This window comes from Saccopteryx leptura, chromosome X, assembly GCF_036850995.1.
Source record: "Saccopteryx leptura isolate mSacLep1 chromosome X, mSacLep1_pri_phased_curated, whole genome shotgun sequence".
NCBI classification, from domain to species: Eukaryota; Metazoa; Chordata; class Mammalia; order Chiroptera; family Emballonuridae; genus Saccopteryx; species Saccopteryx leptura.
Window position 1 is genome coordinate 117,397,083 of NC_089516.1, and position 24,991 is coordinate 117,422,073.

Sequence of the window (24,991 nt, forward strand, 5' to 3'; positions counted from 1 at the left end):
ACTATGGAAGGCAGTGGAATTAAAAGACATAACACAAAATATTTAGAAGAGTTTCTGGCAGAATAAGTGCTCAACTTTTGGTAGTGGTGGTGGGCAATGTTGCTGCTATTGTTGCTGTTACTATGGGCACTACTGCCAATCCTCTTTTTCCTGAGTTCTCACATGACATCCATTTCCCCAAATCAATATGAAGAACAGGGCAACATTACCTCTAGCACAGTCAGGCCCAAGGAATCCTGGAAAACAATGACAATGGCCAGAGATACACTCTCCATTTCCATTGCAATTAGTTGAACAGTCATCCATTATTTCTATTAATAGAAAGAAAAAGAAATTAACAAATCTGTAGGCTACAGAGTGCTTAATTTTTTTTAGTTGCAAAACTCTAGGCCTCTAACAGTGTTTCCCATTGCTATCTACAGAGCACTTACTATTTAAAATCAGATGCCAAAGATTTCTGTAAGATGTCACAGGCAGTTCCAAATTATTAAAAGCGTTCTTGATTTTCTGAATTGGCTATTCAGGAATAGAACTAAAAACCAACCTCATCTCTAAAGTGCATAAAGGACCTAGATGCACTGCATTCTTATGAGCCACTCATGATAAACCTTAAAATATACCAGGATTATAGGATATTTCTCAAAAGTGAAATGGACTTAAAAATGAAACCATTAGAGTAAGTTTTCTGATTATTTAAATTTAGTTTGTAATAAATAAAATTTTCTTCTCTAGCACCTAAAAATGTTCAATCTACTATCTTGACAGATAAAATATGATAATCAGTACTTTATTTTCATTAATAAGTGACCATGGGAGGCTTTTAAAGTAAGTGTTCATATTAAATTCACCACCACTAAAAGCATTGGAACGTAAGTATTTTGTTGAGAAATGCTTTCTTGACTGTAAATGAGTATCACTTCTCTGCTACTAATTTCTCTTCAATACATTCTTAGAGAAGAATAGGCTTTAGAGGAATTGAGAAGGTTTTAAAGGTGCCCATAGGTAGCTCTAGTGACAGAAAGATGTGCATGGTAGCAGAATTTGGATAAGCCTTCTGGTATTTTGACTGGAAAGGTATAAAGTTATACAAAAGCCAATCTCCAACTATGACTTTAAAAATTACAGTGTTATACATCTGAAATTTATATAATAATGTTATTAATCAATGTTCCCTCAGTAGAATGAATTAAAATGTTGAAGTGTTTCTAATTTAAAATTGTCTTAGGGTATATAATAGCATTAAATTCCAAGTTTGTGATCTATGCTGCTATGTATGCTTAACTCTTGTGGTTCTTTTTTTTTTTTTAAATTATCTTCTCATTACTCTTTTCTGTAAGTTTTCTATATTTAGCAATCTTGGATACTGAATTTTATGTTATGGTTTATTAAACTCATACTTCTTATATGTATATATTTTTCTTTCTCAATCCAAATTATCTACTTCATCTACTTTAACTTGGATAAGCTATTTCCAATTAAAAGGAAATGTTCTAGGAAGTAGTCTTGGCATCTCCCTCTAGACTATAAGATTTTATTTAATTATTTATGTATTTATTTATTTATAGAAACAAAAAGGGACAGAAAGTGTGAGAAGCATCAACTTGCAGATGCTTTCAATTTAGTTGTGCATTGAGCCTCTTGCACGTGCCTTGGCTAGGGCCATGCCAGTGACTCCTTGCTCAAGCCAGCGATCTATGGGCTCAAACTGGCAAGTTTTGGGACTGTGTGGATGAACAATACCCCTGCTAAAGCTAGTGACCCTTGCTGATGAGCTGGTGTTCAGAGCCAGTGACCTTGGGGTTTTGAACCAGTGACCTCAGCATTCCAGGTGACATTTTATCTACTGTGCCACCACTGGTGAGAATGAATTATGAGAATTTGCAATGAGGGCAGAGAAATAGTATTTCTTTAACTGAAGCCTTCTGACCACCTATATCAGTGGATCACTTGAGTCACTTACAGTGCAGATGCTTGGTCTTCACTCTAGATGTATTAAACCTGCCTCTGAGGACTGTGGCCCAGTAATCTACATATGAACAAAAACAGCAGGTAATCCTGCAGGTGCACACTGCAGTAAAGTACTGAGAATCTCAAACAAACTTTCAGAGTTAAGGAACTTCTAATCTAGACTTGGAGTTCTGCCCTGGGAAGAATAAATGTGAAAGGCAAAAAATGGTATCTAGTCTGGAGGATTCTTAGAAAGTTGAGAATGAACCCAGTGGCTGTGTGGAAAACCATCCTGGTATTAGTCAGAAGACATTATTTTTCTAAGCCTTATGTGAATGCATCAGATAGCATTTTGTATGTTTATAATGGTCTATTACAGGGGTAGTCAACCTTTTTATACCTACTGCCCACTGTTGTATCTCTGTTAGTAGTAAAATTTTCTAATCGCCCACTGGTTCCACAGTAATGGTGATTTATAAAGTAGGGAAGTTACTTTACTTTATAAAATTTATAGAGCAGAGTTATAGCAAGGTAAGGCATATAATAATAATTACTTACCAAGTACTTTATGTCAGATTTTCGCTAAGTTTGGCAGAATAATTTTTTTTTTATTATTAGGTATGGAATTTTAATTCATTCAGTTAGACTACTTAGTTTATATTATATATATGCCTACTTTTTTTTCTACAAGGTAATTACTGTTTATTATTTTTTATTAATTTTAATGGGGTGACATTGATAAATCAGGGTACATATGTTCAGAGAAAACAGCTCTAGGTTATTTTGACATTTGCTTATGCTGCATTCCCATCACCCAAAGTCCAATTGTCTCTCATCATCTTCTAATTGGTTTTCTTGGTGCGCCTCCCCTCCCTCTCCTCCCCCCCACCCCTTAACCCCCACACTCTTGTCCATGTCTCTGAGTCTCATTTTTATGTCCCACCTATGTATGGAATTATATAGTTCTTAGTTTTTTCTGATTTACTCATTTCGCTCAGTATAATGTTATCAAGTTTAATCCATGTTGTTGTAAAAGATCCAATGTCATCATTTCTTATGGCTGAGTAGTATTCCATAGTATATATGTACCAAAGCTTTTTAATCCACTCGTCCACTGACGGACACTTGGGCTGTTTCCAGATCTTCGCTATTGTGAACAATGCTGCCATAAACATGGGGGTGCATTTCTTCTTTTCATACAGTGCTATGGTGTTCTTGGGGTATATTCCTAACAGCGGGATAGCTGGGTCAAAAGGCAGTTTGATTTTTAATTTTTTGAGGAATCTCCATACTGTTTTCCACAGTGGCTGCACCAGTCTGCATTCCCACCAGCAGTGCAGGAGGGTTCCCTTTTCTCCACATCCTCGTCAGCACTTATTCTGTGTTGTTTTGTTGATGAGCACCATTCTGTGTTGTTTTGTGTGAGGTGTTGTCTCATTGTGGTTTTAATTTGCATTTCTCTAAACATTAGTGATGTTGAGCATTTTTTCATATGCCTATTGGCCATCTGTATGTCCTCTTTGGAGAAGTGTCTTTTCATTTCTTATGCCCATTTTTGGATTGGATTGTTTGTCTTCCTGGTATTAAGTTTTACAAGTTCTTTATAAATTTTGGTTATTAACCCCTTATCAGATGCATTGTCAAATATATTCTCCCATTGTGTAGTTTGTCTTTTTATTCTGTTCTTATTGTCTTTAGCTGTGCAGAAGCTTTTTAGTTTGATAAAGTCCCATTTGTTTATCCTGTCTTTTATTTCACTTGTCTGTGGAGACAAATCGGCAAATATATTGCTGCGAGAAATGTCAGAGAGCTTACTGCCTATGTTTTCTTCTAAGATGCTTATGGTTTCACGGCTTACATTTAAGTCTTTTATCCATTTTAAGTTTAATTTTGTGAATGGTATAAGTTGGTGGTCGAGTTTCATTTTTTTGCAGGTAGCTTTCCAATTTTCCCAACACCATTTGTTGAAGAGGCTGTCTTTACTCCAATGTATGCTCTTACCTCCTTTGTCAAATATCAGTTGTCCATAAAGGTGTGGGTTTATTTCTGGGTTCTCAGTTCTGTTCCATTGATCTATATGCCTGTTCTTATGCCAGTACCAGGCTGTTTTGAGTACAATGGCCTTATAGTATAACTTGATATCTGGAAGTGTGATACCTCCCACTTTATTCTTCCTTTTCAAGATTGCAGAATAAATCTTTACAAAACAACTTACTATGGTTAAATCTATCTTTTAATTTATACTTTGGTTGCTCCACTACTGCCCACCATGAAAGCTGGAACGCCCACTAGTGGGTGGTAGGGACCAGGTTGGTTACCACTGGTCTATTCTCTTATCCTTGCTTTAGAAAACAGAATTGGATAAGAAGTTGACGATTGGCATTTCTGAACTACAGCTGGGCTGGCAAGAATGTAACATTTGACAAAGAACTAAGCATTTTTAATGTGTTAAAACATTTGTTATTTTCACAAAATCATTCATTTATCAAAAAGGTCATTATGAAAAAGGACATAGTCTTTTTTTTTTTTTTTCATTATAAAACAGAACAATTATTTCTCTATTTTCTAACTGTCCAGATTTCTTGTACTAAGAGATCACGACAGTTTTTAAATCTGCATTTAGATGTCCCCTGCCTTGGATAAGTAATAGGAGGCCATGGAGGAAGCTTTCAAAGGAGAATATAGTTGAATTTAATTTTGCATCAGTTTCTATTGACAACTTTATGGAAGTAGTGTTGCAGGAATGTAGTTATTATAGAAAAAAATTAATAAAATTTATTATCAAAATAAATAAAAACCCCTTCATCTTATTGACTTATCTAAAAGGTGTTTCTGGGCCCATACTGCTACACAGAGCTCAACACCAGCAATGCAAATTAAAAGGAAAGGCAATTAATATTGGAGGTCCTGGAAGCTGCCATCTCCACAAGGTATCAAAGAGACACTGGGACGGTCTAGGGCCTCCAGGAGGAGGATGGCCTCAGTAACAAAAACTGAATGTGTTTTTCTATTTATGTTGGCCTCCAGGAAGCTTTGTCTTCTATCTTTTTTTTATCTTGCTACAGAATCACTATTTAGATACCAGTTCAGTAGAGTGGAGAATCATTTTCAAATTCTGTGCTTATAACTCTGTTCTTATATGAGAGTTTAAAGCCCCTTGATATCTGCATCTGCATTGATGATGACTTTTGCTTCTGGCAGGTTTTCTTATAAGAGAAACTAAAGGTTAGGAATAATCTATGCAATGACTATGGTGTAAAGGACAAAGGCTTTGGAATCAGACATACCAGGTACCTCACATCTCAATTTTGCCACTTGCTGGCTGTGAGGCTTTATCAAATTATTTACTCATTCTAAGCTTCTGTTCCTTATGCATAATACAAGTGTCATTATACCTCTGCTATCAGCCTTGTGATGAGAATCAAATAAGATAACTGAGTGGAACATATTCAGCACAGAGCTTGGGGCAGAGTGGCACTCCATGTGTCATGGTGTTACAGAGTGGACTGGCTGAGATGAAGGGATACTGACAATTCTGCCCACACCACTGGAACACAGTACGTATTGCTACAGACCAGGGGCTGACCTATGTTATTCTTCACAAAATGCTGGTTATTAATACTGTCTTGAGCTTTATTAGTAGCAGACCAAACAGAATTAAGATCAATCAACTAATTCTAGTATTATGATATAAAGAATAAGCAACATTTAGAAGAAAATCACACAAATTTCAGTTAATTTAATAAAAGATTTTAGCCTCCTTTTACTAAAATTAAGATAAATTATAAAAACCTTTAAATTAATGGAGATAATTTAGAGTAAATAACATATAACTTTCTTTTCTTTTTTTTGGAAATTGATTTGGATTCTCTTTGAGTAGAATTATAAGAGAAACATTTCCATTCTAATCTTAAATGACAACAGAAAAATAAACAAACTGACTTGCATAAGGAAAAAACAAGTATGTTTTTATATAGGGAAGTGGTAACTTAATATCTGGATAATAACACTTACATCTTAAAGGTTAGGTTTTTTGGGGGGAGGAAGAAAGGGACAGAAAAAAAAAACCCTCCAAGCATGTTTCTAAGACTATTGATCTTTTTTTAAAAAAGATTAATAGTTTTTTGCCTGACCAGACAGTGGCACAGTGGATAGAGTGTTCACCTGGGATGCTGAGAACCCCTGTCTGAAACCCCGAGGTCACCAGCTTGAGTGTGGGCTTATCTGGCTTGAGCACAGGCTCACCAGCTTGAGCACAGGAGTCGCTGGCTTGAGCATGGGATCATAGACAGGACTCCATAGTCGCTGCCTTGAGCTCAAAGGTCACTGGCTTAAAGCCCAAGGTCACTGGCTTGAGCCCAAGGTTGCTGGCTTGAGCAAGGGGTCACTAGCTCAGCTGGAGTGCTCTAGTTAAGGTACATACGAGAAAGCAATCAATGGACAACTAAGGTGCCACAACAAAGAATTAATATTTCTCATCTCTCCCTGTCTGTCTGTCCCTGTCTGTCTCTCCCTCTTTCTCTCTCTCTCTATCTCGCTAAAAAAAAGGTTTAATTCTTTTGCGAGTGTTTTGACTTAAGTTTAGGGGTAATGATAACCAAAAGAGAAAAAAAAATATCTTCACAAAAGTTTTAGACATTCTAGTTGCTTGATTTCTTAGGAAAAATGTATTCTCTTCTAAGTCACTGGCATTTGAAATTTTAAAATCAGGCCTTGATAGAAAACTATCATGAAAGGTATATGTCTGTTGAATGTGCCTCAATGAGTTTGTGAGTGGCAAAACAGCATTATGATTTCAAATATTTTTTTTTCCTGATTTGACAAATACTTTGTCTTTTGGAGATATAAAATCGGTGGAGTATTTCTTGAGGGACGAAATCACAAGGGCATTTTTCTGCCTTTCTGATTACTTTCAAAGAAGTTTTTGATAATCTTATTGATGGAATACTATTTTCTACCTACTCAAGGTCTTCAGCATAAGGTAAAAGTAGAACATAATTGTTATAAAGAGCAGATGGTATACCTATTAACAGTGAATACATCTTCTTAAATTTATGGCTGAACAAGTTAAATAAGGATAAAGTGGTGAGAGTTGTACAAAGTGACAGCTGCAAAACATTTTCTCTTCTTTATAAAGATGAGAGTTTTAGGAAAATACACACAATGAAATACTGTGTCAATGAGTTGTTTATCCTCAGGGATCTAAAACTGCTAAAGAGCTCAGTTGTATTCACGCGAAGGGTCAAGGGGAATGAATTCACCAAAATAAAAATAATAACAAGAGCAAGATATTTCTGATTAACTAGGGTGAACTGTGAATAATAGTTGGTGAAAATGTTGTATTAAAAAAGAAAAGATGTTTTAAAAGATCCTGAGAACACTGAAGCTGACATTGAGATGATTTGTAAACTAAAAATTCTAAAACAAAGGGCTTTGAATGACTCAAGTTATTATTCTTTAATACTCTTCTTTAAATATTCTCAGGTTGTATTTTGAAACCTTAAAGTTTGGTTTTAGAATCAGTCCCTTGTCAGGAAGAACTGGACTCAGGTTAGTTTTTCCTTTTTAAATGTGTTTGTTTTCTCCTTTTAATAGATCTTTCATTAACATAGCTTTCCCCATTTAGTCTTTTCTTTACTGAAATTGTTCTGTGTAGCCTCAGTAATGTTATCTAGGTAATTATTTCTACCAAAAACACACAAAATAGTGTATGAAAAGTACCCTAAAGTAACAGTAAATAATAGAGCTGTAAAAAAATCTTATCAGCATTTAAGCAATATTAATGACAACAACCATATAAGCCTTTTTTTATAGTCACCAATTATAAATAATGAATTTAAGGAAGAATGAGCAATAAGCTTAAATAACATCTGTATTGCTTCAATCACTGATTATGTCCTTCTAGAGTTATTCTGTCAATTCAAAATAATAGCCAAGGCAGCTTACCAATTGCTGTTGTTAACACAAATACTTGTTCCATCTTTTTTCCATCATTGTAAAATGCCAGATACCAAGGTCCTTGGTCCATGTACTCAATGAAACCTGTCTCCTGCAGCGAGGTTAAGATCAAGTTCCGAGGCGAGTGATGGTCATCATCAGAGCCCTTGGAGTCTTGCTTGACTAGTTGTTTTCCATCCATTAGTTTTACAAAATCAAACTGGAACAAAAATGAACACAATATGAACCCCTACTCTTACTTCTAGACTGATAAACACTTCTAACTTTATTTGCCCTATTTCATACCTCTTTGCTTTGAGGCAGACAAAGAGAAAAAAGTCAGTCATTTTTAAGTAAATTTAAATCTAAAAGTATATAATTAATTTTGAAAAAATCCCACTACACTTTTTGAATACCATTTTGGAGTATTTAAAATAGTCATTCAAAAATAAATAAACCAGTCCTGGCCAGATAGCTCAGTAGGTTAGAGTGTCATTATGATATGCCAATGTCATGGGTTCGATCCCCATTTAGGGCATAATGAATGCATAAATAAGTGGAGCAACAAATCAATTTTTCTTTCTAAAAATCTATCAATAAATAAAAATAAAATAAATAAACAAGAAACAGAAAAAATGTTTAGTATTATACAATATTTTTATATGTTTCTAAAGTATCTGATAGAAGATGCTTGAAACCACACATTCCCCTTGGAAAGGTTACTATGACCTTCCTACAAATTTTAGAGTTTTATATTTTTTAAATAAATGAAGAAACAGTCAAGAATTTGAGAACATTCATCATCATTTATATTTTAAGTCCCATATTTAGATATTCAAAGGACATCCTCATTTTATTCCTAATCAGTGCGCAAGGACATAGCACATGTGTCCTTCAACATGTTTTCAGTAGTCACACTTGAATGGCATTCTAATCCCCTGCCCACTCTGACCCAGAAGGTAAGTTTGGACGACAGTATATCTGCTCAAAACAAAGCAAACCCCAGATGGCTATGATTCCTTCTGCTACTTTTTAGATGGAGCAGGGCCCCAAATGGGTTCATGTAGGAAAGAGATAAGGAAAATGAAATGAGAGAAATTAGGTAGCTGAGGTTGACAGAAGGGTTTTGTAAACACACAGCTTTCATACACAGGATGGGGCAACAGTAGCTTTACAGCTGTGAGTACTTGAAACAGAGTTATTTTTGTATCATTATTTATTAATTATTGTTTTGTTTTCCATATGAACAACTGTAAAACTACATTTTTCCCACCCTGCATTTGAGTCATTATTAACAATAACAAGATAAGCTTTTACCAGTAAGACAAAACTGCCTTTTGTACTCATTTCCATTATAGATATGCATTCTTTCATTGGGACAAGGTGTCACAGATGTATAGAACCAGGAAGGGGGTGTGGGCAGCACAGATATGTAGCATGATAAGGTTGAGAAGGTTCATGACCATCTTATTCCAGGAAACAGAATTCAAGTTTCAAGAATATTTTCTTGAACTCCCTTTTCTAAATTTGCTCTGCTAAATATGATTCCTTATTTCCCAATGATATTTTATTTTTCATTTGTTTCAGTGTGATTACTTTGGATATTTTGTTCATTACAAAGATTTTTTATCTTCACCTTTGACTCCCATACATGTTGCAAGTCAGAAACCCTGAACTATTAAACCTACCACCTTTTAAAAAGGTCAGAAAATACCTGCAATATCAAATACCTGAGTGTGTGTAGGTGGAATGTTTCTTCTTCCATAAATTCCAAGCAGAGAGTCCTTGGCTAAAGAAATATTGAATTTCAGATATATTGGATGGTGGATAGTAATCTGGAAGCGCCAGAATAAGCCGGGTGGAATGGTCTGCATGACCTGTGCACCAATGTCAACTTCTCCGGTGTCTATTGTCCGTCCCTTCTGAAATACTGGTTTTAAAGGTAAAGAAAATTACACATAACATTAATCTGAATTTATAAAGCAATGGTTTTCAGATTTTCAAGAACAAATACATCAAAATGACTTACACAGCTCTTTCTTCCTGCCCACACCACCCATCTTTCAAGGCTTTACGAAAATTAAATATTTCTGAGGAGCCCTCCCTAACTGACCATTACTATATCAGTCTTTTCCACCTCTGAAACTACTATTGCATTTATTTCTGTCACTTGATTCATTTTAACCATTATTTACTGAATGCTGACTTGGAAGCTACAAGAGATACAAAGATGAGTAAGAGGCAGTTTTTGATCTCAAGAAGGTTTGAATATAAAAGATAAAATAGGACAAGTACACAAATAACCATGGTGTAAAAGAAAATAAGTACTGTAGTTATTCAAAGGAGGGAAAGGTATTTGGTTGGAGGATATTCCTCATTTCCAGCTGTCTCTATGCCCTTTATCTTCCTTTATGTTTCTCCATAGCACTTAGCCCCACCTAACATACAACCTATTTTACTTATTTACTGTTTTCTCTCAATACAATATATACTCCATGTGGCTTTGGCTGTTTTGTTCATTGCCTTATCCCCAGAAACGAAAAGAATGTAGGCAAATAGTATGTGAGAAATACTATTTATTTGTTGAATAAAAAAATGAATCAGAAAAAGGTATTTATGGGAAGTGGTATTGAATATGGTCCTTAAAAGAGGGAGAGGTTTTCACCAGAGCTGTTGGGCTGGGTGCTCCACAAGAAGGAAACAACTTGAACCAAAACAAAGAGGAGAAAAGAATTGTAAAGCTAAAGTGCATAGGTAGAAGAGCAGTGGAGATAAGGCTGGAGGGAAAGAATGGTGCTATATTCTATAGGGCCTTGAGTATTAGTCCTGAATGGTTTATTTAATAAGGAATGGAAAGCCACTGAACGTTTTTAAGAAGAATAGAGAGATTTGGGTACATTAGGAAGCCTAACCTTAAGGCAAAAGATGGGATGATTTAAGCAGGGAGACATAAGAATGATAGAGGAATTATGGGACAACAACTCAGGTGAAATGACATGAAGATAGAAATTTAGAGTGGGCCCAATAGTTCATGTGGAAAAAGTACAGTCTAGTCAATTGTAAAATGAACAAGTGGGACTATCTCAAACTAAAGAGATCATACGAAAAAGGGCGGGGGAATAAATCACTAAACTGAAAAGGCAACCTATAGACTAGGAGAAAATATTATCAAACTATATATCTGAAAAGGAGTTAATATCCAGAATATACAAAAAAACTCATCTAATTCAATTACAAAAAAAAGCAAATAATTCAAATATGAAAAACAGACAAAGGACCTGAATAAACATTTTTCCAAAACACACACACACACACACACACACACACACACACACACACACGGCCAGTAAGTATATGAAAAGGTGCTCAACATCACTAATCATTGGGAAAATACAAACTACAATGAGATATCAACTCACACATTTTAGGTTAGTTATTATCAAAAAAGACAAGAGATAACATGTTGGAGAGGATGTAGAAAAAAAAGAAGCCTTACACGCTATTGGTGGGAAGGCAAAACGATATAGTGGTTCTGGAAAAAAAAATAGTGTTTCCTCAAAAAATTAAAAATTTAACTACTGTTTGACCCCACAACCCCACTCCTGGGTATATATCCAAAGGAACTTAAATAAGGATCCCAAAGAGATATCTGCACATCCACATTAATTGTTGCATTATTCACAATAGCCAAGATATAGAAATAAGCTAAATGACTTTAATGGATGAATGAATAAAAATATGTAATACATACACACATACACAAAATAGAATGATGGAATATTATTCACCCATAAAAAGGAAGGAAATACTGCCATGACAAAATGAATTACTTTTGAGGGCGTTATGCTAAGTGAAATAAGCCATAAATAGACCAAAACTGTGTGGTATCACTTATATGTAGAATCTTTTAAAAGCCAATTTTGTAGAAACAGAATAGAATGGTGGTTGTCAGGGCTGGCAGGAGGAGCAAATGGGATGTTATAGGTGAAAGGGTGCATATTTTCATATATAAGGAGTTCTGAGGATCTAATATACATCATAGTGACTGTAGTTAAAAATAGAGTATTGTAGCCTGGTCTATGGTGGCACAGTGGATAAGGCATCAACTTGAAACACTGAGGTCGCAGGTTCAAAACTGTGGGCTTGTCTGGTCAAGGCACATATGGGAGTTGATGCTTCCTGCTCCTCCCCCTTTCTCTCTCTCTCTCTCTCTTTCTCTCTCTCTCCCTCTGTCTCTCTCTCTTCCTTCCTCTCTCTCTCTTCCCTCTCTATAAAATAAATAAATAATTTTAAAAATAAGATATTGTATACTTGAAAGTAAATCTTAAGCATTCTTTCCACACACAAAAAGAGAGTTGATTATGTTAATTATGTGAGGTTATGGTTGTGTTAATTATCTTGATCTTGGTAATTATTCTACAATGAATATTATCATGTTGTACCTTAAATATAATACAATTACACTTGACAATTTTTCCTCAATAAAATAAAAAAACCCACATATTATCTAAGAAGTATAAACTTGGATTATCCTGAAGAAGGGTACAAATATCAGTTAATTTCAAATTAGTATATATTTAAAACTCTTACTGTAATCTTACTGTAAGTATAAGTATTAAAAGGCAAAAAAAAAATTTTTTTCTGACCTAGCATAGAGAAAATAATACAGAGATAAAAAGACTTTAAACAAAAGCAAGTTAGGGAAGACATAGATTGAAATGGTTAATTAAAAAACACAAAAGAGGGAAGAAAAAATTTCATATATCCCAATCTACAATTACAATGAAGGGCAATGAACTATATGTTTGTATTAAAAGGTAATAACAATCATTCTGAATCAAAAAGTCAAATCATATTCCATGCTTTTAAAAAATAATCTAAAATATAGAGCTATAACAATAAAAAGTTATTTCCCCAGGAATAAAAGGAAAAAGAAAAGGAAAGAAGAAAGATAATGTAAAGGAAAATTTACATTAGGAAAGGAAAGCAAAGCTTCTGAAAATCAAATGGGCATAAGAAGGGGGTCTTGTTAAAATGCAATTTATGATTCTGTCACTATGAGATTTGATATTTCTAACAAGCTCTCATTAATGCCCATGTTGAGTGGTCCATAGCTTACATGCTGAGAAGTAAAGTTCTTAGGACACAGGGACACTAGATGTGGGGGCTAATGAAAGGTCAAAATTGACCTCATGATTGAGTTTGGTTGACTTAGTGCTGGTAGCAAAAACAAGAATCCTAGCAGGAGATTGTTTGTGTGAGAAGATGCTGAGTTTTGACAATCAGATCCTTACTATTTATTGCCATATTTTCTAGTGATTTCTGATGTTTCACTATATGTTTCTGTGGCAATCTTTGTTATGCGGTGGCAGGGAGAAAAGGCAGACAAGAGGATTGCCTTGATCTTAAGCAAGGAGTATTCACCTCAGGAGGGAAAGTTCAATTCGGCCTCATTTCTCACAACCTTTACATCTTTCAGCCATTAACTCCTTCTCCACACCAAGCACAACACACATGCTCTCTGTCCTTTGTGTTCGCCCGCTATTAAATTAACAGCCCATTAAGAAACACACCTGCAGTGGCTTTATCCAGAGGCCAATGCCTTACAGCTTTTAACTCCCTAAAATACCTCCATTATTGCTTTTTGTGTTAAGGCCAAGAGTAATAACTATTTTAAGAATTTTCACTGTTAACTGTTAATAATAGATTTCAAATGCAATTTTGAACATAATTATGTATTACAGGACACATAATTTTGTAGAATTGACATTTCTAATAAAATATGCCCTTTGAAATGATGAATGACCAACTGAGGACCTTATATTTTACTGAAAGTTACTTTTCTCCATGTGAGACAGAACAGTTTGGTCCCCAAGGGTTTGGTTATACATTTAACTCTTAATGTCCTGGAGCTGACAGATGTCTTCAATGAGCAGGCACTTAAGAGCTTGTGTTTGTGTGGATATTTACTTCAGTTCTCAACTTAATGTTCAGTTTGTTTAACTGTTAACTTCACTCTAGGCTCTCACTACTTAACACGAATCATTAGGTCATGCAAACAATATTATAAATATAAAACAATTAAAAATGTTTTAGGTTTAGCAAACATTATTTTAAAGGTGCTACTCCAAAAGCCTTTAATGAATACAGACACTGTCACTTCTAAAAATCCAAGGCAAAGCTGGCTGATGGGCATTAACCTTTATATATGAGTCTTACTTACCAAATGCTACACTATCTCTTTTGTCTGCATTTTATAGTGTCATATATTACATAATGAGGCTACTTAAACGTCAGTCACTAAATCAAAAAAAACACAAAAAAACAAACAAACAAACAACTCATGAAGTTACATTGTTGGTTTCCTGGTTATAAGCTTTACTAAATATCTGAAGCATGTAACTGTAAGAGATTTATAAGTTTAACGGAAGATGGTCTTACCCTTTGAGAGCTTGCATCATAGTTAAGGCAAGATAGGCAAAGAGAAATGACAATGTGAATGGACATGTGGAGCTTAATTTAAATAAAAATAACAAGTTATGCTAGTTGCAGTGATTTGGTATTTTAGAAGATAAATTCTCACAGCTTGCAGATAAAAAATTTCTCAGCCTCTAAATATTTATTTATTTATTTATTTATTTATTTATTTATTTATTTATTTTTAGCAAGGGTGGGGACAGACAAGGACAGATAGATGGGAAGGGAGAGAGATGAGAAGCATCAATTCTTCATTGTGGCACTTTAGTTGTCCTTTGACTGCTCTCTCATATTAACCTTGACTAAGAGACTCCAGCTGAGCCAGTGACCCTTTTCCCAAACCAGTGACCTTGGGCTCAAGACAATGACCTTGGACTCAAGCCAGTGACCTTGGACTTCAAGCCAACAACCTTTGGGCTCAAACCAGCAACGATGGCACAATATCTATGATCCCATACTCAAGCCTGTGACCTCGTCCTCAAGCTGGTGAGCCTGAGCTCAAGCCTGTGACCTCGGGGCCTCCAATCTGGATCCTCTGCATCCCAGGCTGATGTTCTATCTACTGAGCCACCACCTGGTCATGCTCAGCCTCTAACCTTTAAAAGCTTAGTGCATCTGAAGGGAAGATAGCAGTTTATTTCACTAAATAGCCTGCTCTATTTTATCTTCTCTTAAATTTAGTTATGGATTATGATGTAGTGATCGCTAGTTCCTTTATTATTTCATTATTTTCATTAATGTAGCTCAAAGTGGGAAACAAAAGAGGAAAACGTTTCATGCAGAAAAACAGCATGCAATGTGATTTTATGAAGAAATTCTGCATTATTGCAGGTAAGTAAAATTTTGCCCAACCTTAACATTAATTAACTTTGATCCTTCATTTGCAAATTGGCAGTAGCAATGTTAAAATACATATAGCACTAAGGTACAGTTCTTGTAATATTCATGTTTTGATGGTCATTTAATTGCTTATTTTATGAAGCATATCAGAAGGCCCAAGACTACTGTATTCTCCCATAACTTCCTTGAATAAATCTAAAATGAAGGGCAGAGAGCCATGGATTATATCAAGTTTTGTTGTACTGTAGGTATTGACCACAAATTTAGTTGAGCTAAACACTTGTTTTTTTGGTTACAAGACAAGCATCAATTGCTGAGTGGGAAAAAACAATGGCAGACATGCTGTGTTGAAAAATGGCAAAGTAACTGATAGTAGTTACGTTCAAAAAGAGAAGGTCAAGCTGCTCAGAAGGTTAATACAGAGGCCTGAAATTAGTGACAGATACTGCATGCAGAAGCTGTATTGACTGAACCAAGGCTTCATTATATCTAGACTCAGACACATACCTGAATACTAATCACATGATTATTGATAACATAGTCTTTATCAGACAGTGGGTAAATAACTATATTCTGGACAAATACATTTTTTTCTACTTAATATAGCTAGACATGCTACATTCAGTGCTTCTATGCAAAGTTCAGTGAAACATTAGTAGAAGAAACTGACACATAGTCATTAAAAAAAAAACAAAAAACTTCAGTATCAGGTCCTTGTACAAAAATGACTAGTGTTAAAGGCTGTGGAACTGCCCATGACAGCAATCTCAGTAGTCTTCTAAAGACATTTTCCATTTTAATGAAAAGTATCTAAGCTAAGAAGATATTACTTTAACTAAAGGAAATGTTGTCCAAAGAGATGGAAAAGAAAACCCACCTTAAGATTGTATTTGCTCTTCACTTTTACCCTACGACACATTCAAAATCTTTACACGTATTTAAGTCATTTTAAAAAGGGGAGAGACAGAGAGAGAAAAAAAGGGTGTAGGACCAGGAAGCATGAACCCCATATGTGCTTTGACTAGGCAAGTCTGGGGTTTCAAACCAGCGACCACAGCATTCGAGGTCTATGCTTTATCCACTGTGCCACCGCAAGTCAAACTCAAAATCTTTAAGAGACATAATCAGGTGGCTTCGGTATGCTCTTTCACCTGAATTAGTCCTAGTGTATGTTGTGTGATTTAAGTACCATTTTCTTTTTGTTTCTTCAATATAATACTTATTTCACAGCAACAAGTGTTTGTGAAATATAGAATAACAGTGCTTGAAGCAAAACGCAAAAGTGAAATCAATCTCAACTCCCTGTGATTAGAGCAGTAAAAAGATGACAAAAGGACAGTGGAAACTTATTTCCACTATCTCTGTAGCCTTGTGGAATTTTCCTGTATGAACTGTTGAAGGGAAACATGTAATCGACTCTAATTTTTCAGGGGCAGATTTTCCTGACAGTGTATTACACATGGCTTATTATACACATTATATAACCCAGGAGGAGGCAGGAGAACGAAAAGGGAGAATGAACCTTGTACATAGTAGGCATCTGATAAATACTGTTTATATGAATTAATAAAATAGTAATGTTGATAATTATTTTGACATTTCAGTATAAGGTATGGTGGGAGTAAGAATTGAGACCATCTGCACACATAGCTCTTTGGGAGTTAATTGAATAAAATATGTTTAGGAATAAAATCTTTTTGTCTTACTGACACTGATAACAGATACTTAATTGTGTGACAAAGTCTGTTAACTAATCTTACACTTGAGAAAAACATTATTGTATAACTAAAAAGAGTTAGGTAGAGACCCTGAAAGTCTTCAAATTCGAGGACAATAGCTTACTTAGTGTTGCATACATCTACTCAGTTAGCTGTGAAATGGAATTGTTAAAATCTTACCCTTGGCCCTGGCTGGATACTCAGTGGATAAAGTGTTGAACCAGTGCACTAGAGGTCATGGGTTCAATTCTTAGTCAGGGAAGTTATGAGAAGCAATCAGTGAGTACAAAACTAAATGGAACAACTAAGTGAAACATCAGGTTGATGCTTCTTTCTCTCTCTTTCCCTTTCCACCCTCCTCTCTGTCTCTCTCAAAATAAGTGGAAAAATTTTAAAAAATCTTACTCATAATTATAAGACTAATTTTGAACTACATTTTGACTCTATATCTGTTTGTTGAAAAAATAAACATATAATTTTTTGTGTTTATAGTTTTCCAAAGTTAGAAGCTGGGAGGCAGTCAGACAGACTCCCCCATGCATAGACCAGGATCCACGTGGCATGCCCACTAGGGGGTGATGCTCTGCCCATCTGGGACATTGCTTTGTTGTGGCCAGAGCCATTCTAGCACCTCAGGCGGAGGCCATGGAGCCGTCCTCAGTGCCCGGGCCAACTTTGCTCCAATGGAGCCTTGGCTGTGCGAGGGGAAGTAGAGATAGGAAGGAGAGGGGGAAGGGTGGAGAAGCAGATGAGTGCTTCTCCTGTGGTCCCTGGCCAGGAATCAAACCTAGAACTTCCACATGCCAGGCTGATGCTGTACTGCTGAGCCAACCTGCCAGGACCTGAACATATAATTTCAAAGACATAATTCCTTTTTGATAAGGATTTAAATTTTGTTGCAAGAGCTTCCACTCTCCTAAAATCTTTAAAGTTACCCAGGTCTTCTGGGGTGGTCTATTGACCATTAAATAGTATAGTATTCACAAAAATTTGTTTTCCAAATTTTAGACTCTCCTGAATTGACATACAGTCTCATACAATGAAACATAAATTATGTTTATAGAATCTCAATATGCTGATTACCGTATAGGAAGTAACCAGTCTCTATGAATATCTTTAGTGAAAACGAGAATTGATACAAAACTCAAATATATCATCACATTGTTACATGTTTAAATACATACTCAGAGTGATGGGTCAACATGGAGTAAAATACCTTCTTAAAAATCATATTATCATTTGCTTAAATAATATTCAAAGGTTAATGAATATGTATCCATGCAATGAAAAAAAATAAGTGAAATTAAAGAAAAAGTTCCATTTATATTATCATCAAAATGAATGAAAAACTTAGGAATTCATTTAACAAAAGAAATTGCAAGACATATACACTGAGAAATGTAAAACAACATTGAGCCTCATAAGGCAGTGGCACAGTGGATAGAGCATTGGCCTGGGATGCTGAGGACCCAGGTTTGAAACCCCGAGGTCACCAGCTTGTGCATGGGCTCACCAGCTTGAGTGCTGAATTGCCGGCTTGAGTGGGGAATCATAGATATTGAAAAAATTTAGCTATTTTAGACATAGTTGCTAGCTTGAGCAAGGGGTCATGGGCTCAAGTGGAGCATACCCTTTCTCTCCCTGTCAAGGCACATATGAGAAAGCAATCAATGAACAACCTAGGTGCCACAACTATGAGTTGATGTTTTTCATCTCTCTCCCTACCTGTTTGTCTGTCCCTGTCTGTTGCTCTTCTCACTAAAAAGTAAAATAAAAATAAAATAACATTGAAAGAAATTAAAGAAGACTTAAATTAATGAAAAGACATCCATGTTCATGGATCAAAGGATTTACTATTGCTAAGATGGCAATAATTCCCACACTGATCTAAAGATTGAATGCAATCCCCTTTAAAATTCTAACTCCCATTTTTTTTGCAGAAATACACAAGCTGAGATAAAATTTTTATGGAAATGTAAGACACCCAGAAAAACTAAAAGAATAGTAAAAAACAGGTTGAAGGTCTCCCACTTCCTGATTTCAAAATTTATGACAAAGCTACGGTAATTGAGACCCGTAGAACTGATATTAAGATAGATAGTTAGATCAGTGGAATAGAACTGAGAGTAAAGGGATAAAACATCACATTTATGGTCAATTGGTTTTCCTAACAAGGGCACTAAGACAAGTTCAATGTAGGAAAGAGTAGTCTTGTCAACAAGTGGTACTGGACAATTGGGTATCCACAAGCAAAAGAATGAAGTTGAACTTCTCCCTCACACTATAAACAAAAATTAATTCAAAGTAGTCCAAGTATCTAAATTTAAGGACTAAATCTATAAAATTCTCCTTGTCTCAGGCCTTGGGAAAGAGAGGTAGCTAGTTCTCATGGGTTGTCATATTGCTACAGTCTTTCCAAGTGAGTGGAGAGGAGATAGATAGATTTCTGCATGCTCCCCAACCAGAATCCACCCCAGCAACCTCCGTCTGGGGCCAATTCTCTGCCTATCTGGGGCCATGCTCACAACCGAGCTATTTTTAGCACCTGAGGTAGAGGCTCCATGGAGCCATCCTCAATGCTCAGGGCCAATTTGCTAGAACCAATTGAGCTGTGTCTGCTGGAGGAGGAGAGATAGAGAGAAACACAGAGACTAGTGGGAGGGGGAAGGATGGAGAAGCTGATGGTAGATTCTCCTGTGTGCCCTGACCAAGAGTAGAACCTGAGACATTCACATGCTGGGCCGATGCTCTACCACTGAGCCAACTGGTCAGGGTAAGTATAAATCTTTATGACCTTGGATTTGGCAATAGTTTCTTAAATATGACAGCAAGAGCACATATATATCAAAAGGAAAAATTTAATAAATATGACTTCATCAAAATTAAAAACTTTTGTGCTTGAAAGGACACCATCAAGAAAATGGGAAACAGCCTTTTCTTCCCACAAAGTGGGAGGAAATATTTGTAAATCATAGATCAGACAAGGGACTTGTACTTAAAATACATTAAGAAGGCTTAAAATAAAGACAAACCTATTGAATAATAGGCAAAGGATCTGAATAGACATTTCTTCAGGGAAGACATACAAATGTTCAATAAGCACAGGAAAAGAAGCTTAACATCATTACTTCTCAAGGACATGCAAATTAAATCCACAATATGATACCACTTCACACTCAGTAGGTTAAAATAAACACCAAAGACAATAAGAAGTGTTAACAAAGATGTGGAGAAATGCGCACCCTCATTCACTGCACAAACAAAAAATGTTGCAACTCCTTGGAAAACAATTTGGATATTCTTTAAAAACTTAAACATAGAATTACCATATGACCTAGACATTTCACACCTTAGTATATACTGAAAATAATTGAAAATAGATGTTCTAACAAAAACTTTTACATAAATATTCAGAGCAGCATGATTTATAATAGCTCAAAAGAATGAAAACCACAAAAGATCTATCAACTGATGAATGGGTAAACAAAAGGTAGATTTCCCACACAAAGGAATGGTATTCAGTCATAAAAAAGAATGAAGTAGGCCTTGGCTAGTTGGCTCAGTGGATGGAGTGTTGGCCTGGCATGTGGACATCCTAGCTTTGATTCCTGGTCAGGGCACACAGGAGAAGTGGCCATTTGCTTCTCTTCCTCTCCCTTTCTCCCTTCTCTCTCTCTTCCCTTCTCATAGCCAGTGACTCAAGTTGTCCTAGTGTTGGCCTCAGGTGCTGAGGATAGCTCACTTGATTGAAGAATCAGCCCCAGGCAGGGGTTGCTGGGTGGATTCCAGTCAGGGCGCATTTGGTAGTCTGTCTCTGATCTCCCCTCCTCTTATGTAAAAAAAAAAAAAAAAAAAAAAAAGGAATAAGGTACTGATACATGCTACAGCATCCATAAACCTGGAATACATTATGCAAAGTGAAAAAAGACAGACAGAAATGGCTATACATTATATGAAATGTACAAATAAACAAATATCTAAAAACATAAGGGAGAATGGTGATTGTCAGGGGCTGGGGAGTAGAGGGGATATGGAATGACTGCCAAAGACTATGAGGTTTCTTTTTAGTATTATGAAAATGTTCTAAATTAAATAGTGGTGATAGCTACACAACTGTGAATTTTCTAAAAATCAATGAATCTTACACTTTAAATTGTGAGTTATATAGTATGTAAAATGTATCTCAATGAAAATATTTCAAAAAATATAGTTAGAAATTATAAATTGGTGTGTGTAGCCCACACACATATATACATGCTTTCATACACTGTCACAGTGTTGATGTGTTTCCAAGTGTTTTCAAAAGGTCACCTGTTACCTAAAAGCTGAACTGTCTCCTGGCCAGTCCTTTTAGAACATGTAATTGGTAGTACACAGTAGTGATGGCTATTTTCTATATTTCATACAATGTTTGATATTTGTTCTATGTAGGTTATTATAATCAAATCATTTCAGACTTTGGGATAGTGGCAGGAGGGCTGGTCAGATCAGTTTTTCCAGCTCCTCCTTTGCCAGCTCCTCCAGATCTTCTTAGAATGTCTCCAGAGGACGGGCAGTCACAGTTGTCTAAGCACTTGACATTGACTTACTGAACATTTAATAAAGACAATAAGCTATGACTCCTTTGTCCAAGAGTTGAGAGTAATCAGAGGGTTGTATATCTTCTTGTCTCACGCCTCGGGAAATAGAGGTAGCCAGTTCTCATAGGTTGTCATATTGCTACAGTCATTGATTTTTTTGGAACCCAGAAAATCTTTAATAATATCAAATTAAAACTTCTCACAAACAATATTCATTATGGATAGTAATAATAATAATAATAATAATAATAATAATAATAATGAGTAACAATAATCCTAGTAGATGTAGCATTTATTGTACACTTATTGTGCCCTCTCTTTGAACCTGTACCTCAGATTGCAGCAATATCAAAACACCACTTTCATACACAGTATTCTTATGATCTGGTGTCCTAGTTTATTTCTGACGCTCCTCCCTCCTTTTCTCTCTTGTCCAGGGACTTTTGTTCCTTCATGATTTTTTTTCCTACTAGCATCTCAATGTCTCCTTTTCTGTTATTTTCTTATTCATTGTCTTTAAACAAGAACAAACCTCTCTTCTTTTTTGGAGGGAGGAGAAAACAAAATGACCCAACTTCCCCTTCATCTAGTTATCATACATTTGTCTTCTTTTCCTTGCCAAATTGTCTACATCTGTGCCTCTATAGTTTCATTATCTATTTACCACTTAGGCTATTACCATCTGCATTTTGCCCATTGTTCCATTCTCCTAAATATGTACTTTAAAAGCTCAACTAGGATTGATTTTTCTTGTTTCTCAAGGCCTAGCTCTAACTTCTGTAATAACAATCATCTTTCTTTTAAGCCTTTTAATCACCTAGATAACTTTTTTCTGTTTCTGTCTAATAGTTGCATGGTATTTTGCATTGTGTGTATACACCGGCCGGTTTCTTCTGGCTCTCCTATTTAATAGGAACTTTCTCAAGGGCAAAAGCTATATCTCCTGATTCATTTGTTAACCTTCCAAAGTTCTCAGTACAGATAAAATAGCTCCTTGACTAATATAGCATTAAAAAGGATGAGCTTCTATGTTTCTGAATATTAATATTTCTGTTTTTTTTCCCTTGGTATTATTTTAATGCAGAGTCTAAAGTGAGGTTGGTCAAAAGTCATTTCTCTTATGATCCAAATTTTTACTTGTCTTCTTTTCTCTTTCTAAACCACTGGTAATGGGATGATGATGTCTGCATTGTTCTGGTCAGGCTGCTCTCAGTAAGATATATAATGGAAACAGGAAAAGACAGCTACAATGAGAAAAGGAAAATAAGAGCTATAAGAACAGTACAGAAAGAAAGCCAAAGTTTCTTAATATCAGAATGGTGAAGGCAAAGGAAGGGTATGTGATTATTATCTATGGGATTACCAAAGTTATACAAAGGGGAAATGCAGATGTGGGCATTATATCCAGAAACTCTAAGACTTTATTCTCAAAAGCAAAATTTACATACTAGAATTAACATTGACTTCATGAGAAAGCTAGTAAAGGATTGAAATTCCTCCAAAAATAATAAATTCTGAAGACATAAATGGGTACTCAATGGAATTAGACATACTCAGGGCTGCTAAATTTGTACAATGGACTGGTGCTTCCAAAATGCTAAGGTGTTATAAGGATGTTATGGTAAGGCCACCCAGATTTTGAAGGGTTAGTCCAGGAAGATAAATATGCTCTCCTATAATATATATCACACTTCTACAGTGCCCTTATTGGATGTAGACTATTGGGTTAGAGGGACTACAAGGCAGACACATTTCTTATGGCATCACAGAAAAGATGTGCACTAGTTAAAAAAAAAAAGTAAAATGAGGATTAAAATGAAACCAGAATGAAACATTAAACCTATATGAACAGGAACATTTAACATGAAATTTTTATACTGTAAATTAGTTTGCCTTTTAGCATATTGAACCCTTTCCATAAATCTTTTTTAGAAGTAAGGTCTCCAGCATGCTTTAGAAAAGCTTTTGTTAAAACTGAAGTATATTGATAAAGTGATTTAATATAGTTGAAAACAAGCTGTAGTACTCTAGCTGGGCCCTCTGCAACCTTGTGTTAGAAAATCATCTATATAGCATGATAGGCAACATTTACTGTAATTTGCCATCAATTTTTAAAAACAATAATGTTACGCTCCCAACATTGTTGTCTTAGCTACTGCATTACTACTATTCTATTCATATGGTTTTTTGTGCTTATATAAATTATTCCCAATTCCACCACAATGCCCTGGCTCTAATTTCCTTTAAGTAAAAGACATTGAAACTATGGGTTAACTCAAAGGGTAGCTGAGTGCATTTTAATATCCATGTCTTACCAGCCAATATTGGAGATGCACAGAATTACACAGCAGGATGCTGTTCCATCTGAGCGTATAAATATCACCTGGGTGGGGTTGGTGCAGTTCTTGACTTGTGGCACAGAATCACAAAATAAATGAATCTACCTACTGACTGGGTCTGTGAATAAATATTGGTAAAACTATAAGTAAATTTAGAATTAAACTTCTTATTCAAGGTCCACAACTATCATTGCATAGCCTCCAATGTCAGTAGGCTGTAGATAAAAAAAAAGAAAAAAAAAGGCAATACATGTACTGCACCCTTCCAGCTAAGTCTACGAAGAAAGGAAGTAATAAAAGGTACATTTTGTACTATTGTTTAACTTTCAGTTCCCAAAGGTACTTGTGTGCATTTGTGTGTGTGTGTATCTGTGTGAGTGTTCTGTGTTAAGGGGGATGGGGAGTGCTTGCTGAACCTAAGTATTTGCTGTGAAATCTAAGATTTGCAAAGTACTCTTAGGGAAGGGCTACGCATTTGACTATATGCATTGATACCTTCAATAGAGACAGCTGTTACTAAAACAATTGGCCTTGAGAAAAGAACTATTTTTTCATTTAAAGAAAAGCTAACAGTTAAGAGAGATTGGATTCTAATCTCAGCTCTGTCTGCAGTTAAGTCTATTATGCAAGGCACTTAACCTTTTTGTGTTTTCCTTTTCAACTGTAAAACAAGGGTAACAATTAGCTGCTACAGCATAAAATTGTTATGTGGATAAAAGACATTAAAGAATTTTGAAATTGTAAATGCTTTTTAAGTGCAGACTATTATTGCTACATAGATGTCAAAATCCGAATTTATAAGGCAGAAAACTGGGAATTAATTATTTGAATTACAACAGAATTCTCTGCAGGAACTTTTAAGTGTGGTTTACAAATTTTACAGACATACAGTTCAATCACTCCCCAGGAGTATACCCCTTTTGCAAAAACATGTCTGCCTTTATTTGAAATAGCTAATTTTCCTCCTTAAGGGGAGAATTCGAATTCACTGACTGTAGAGGTCCTAAATAAGTACATAGAACAGAGACAGAGTTCAGTGCCTTGAGGCAAAAGCCACAGTAGCATCACTGACTGGGAAAGTACTGAACGCAGTACCAGAGTACCATGCTGTACAGAGCACAATAGGGAGAGAATTAGCAATTCTGGTTAATCA

The 24,991-nt window shown here is 35.5% G+C and overlaps 1 protein-coding gene across 4 annotated transcripts in view; it reads right to left on the reverse strand.

The window, feature by feature from the left end:
- TENM1 (teneurin transmembrane protein 1) overlaps positions 1-24,991 on the reverse strand; it is a 774,232-nt gene that overhangs the window by 357,535 nt on the left and 391,706 nt on the right. For all 4 annotated transcript variants that reach the window (XM_066357037.1, XM_066357038.1, XM_066357036.1 and 1 more), the window contains 3 exons: positions 9,615-9,814; positions 7,894-8,104; positions 210-311 (listed from right to left, as the gene is read on the reverse strand). In XM_066357037.1, coding sequence (XP_066213134.1) covers positions 210-311; positions 7,894-8,104; positions 9,615-9,814 — 513 coding nt within the window. The remainder of the gene's footprint in view (positions 1-209; positions 312-7,893; positions 8,105-9,614; positions 9,815-24,991) is intronic.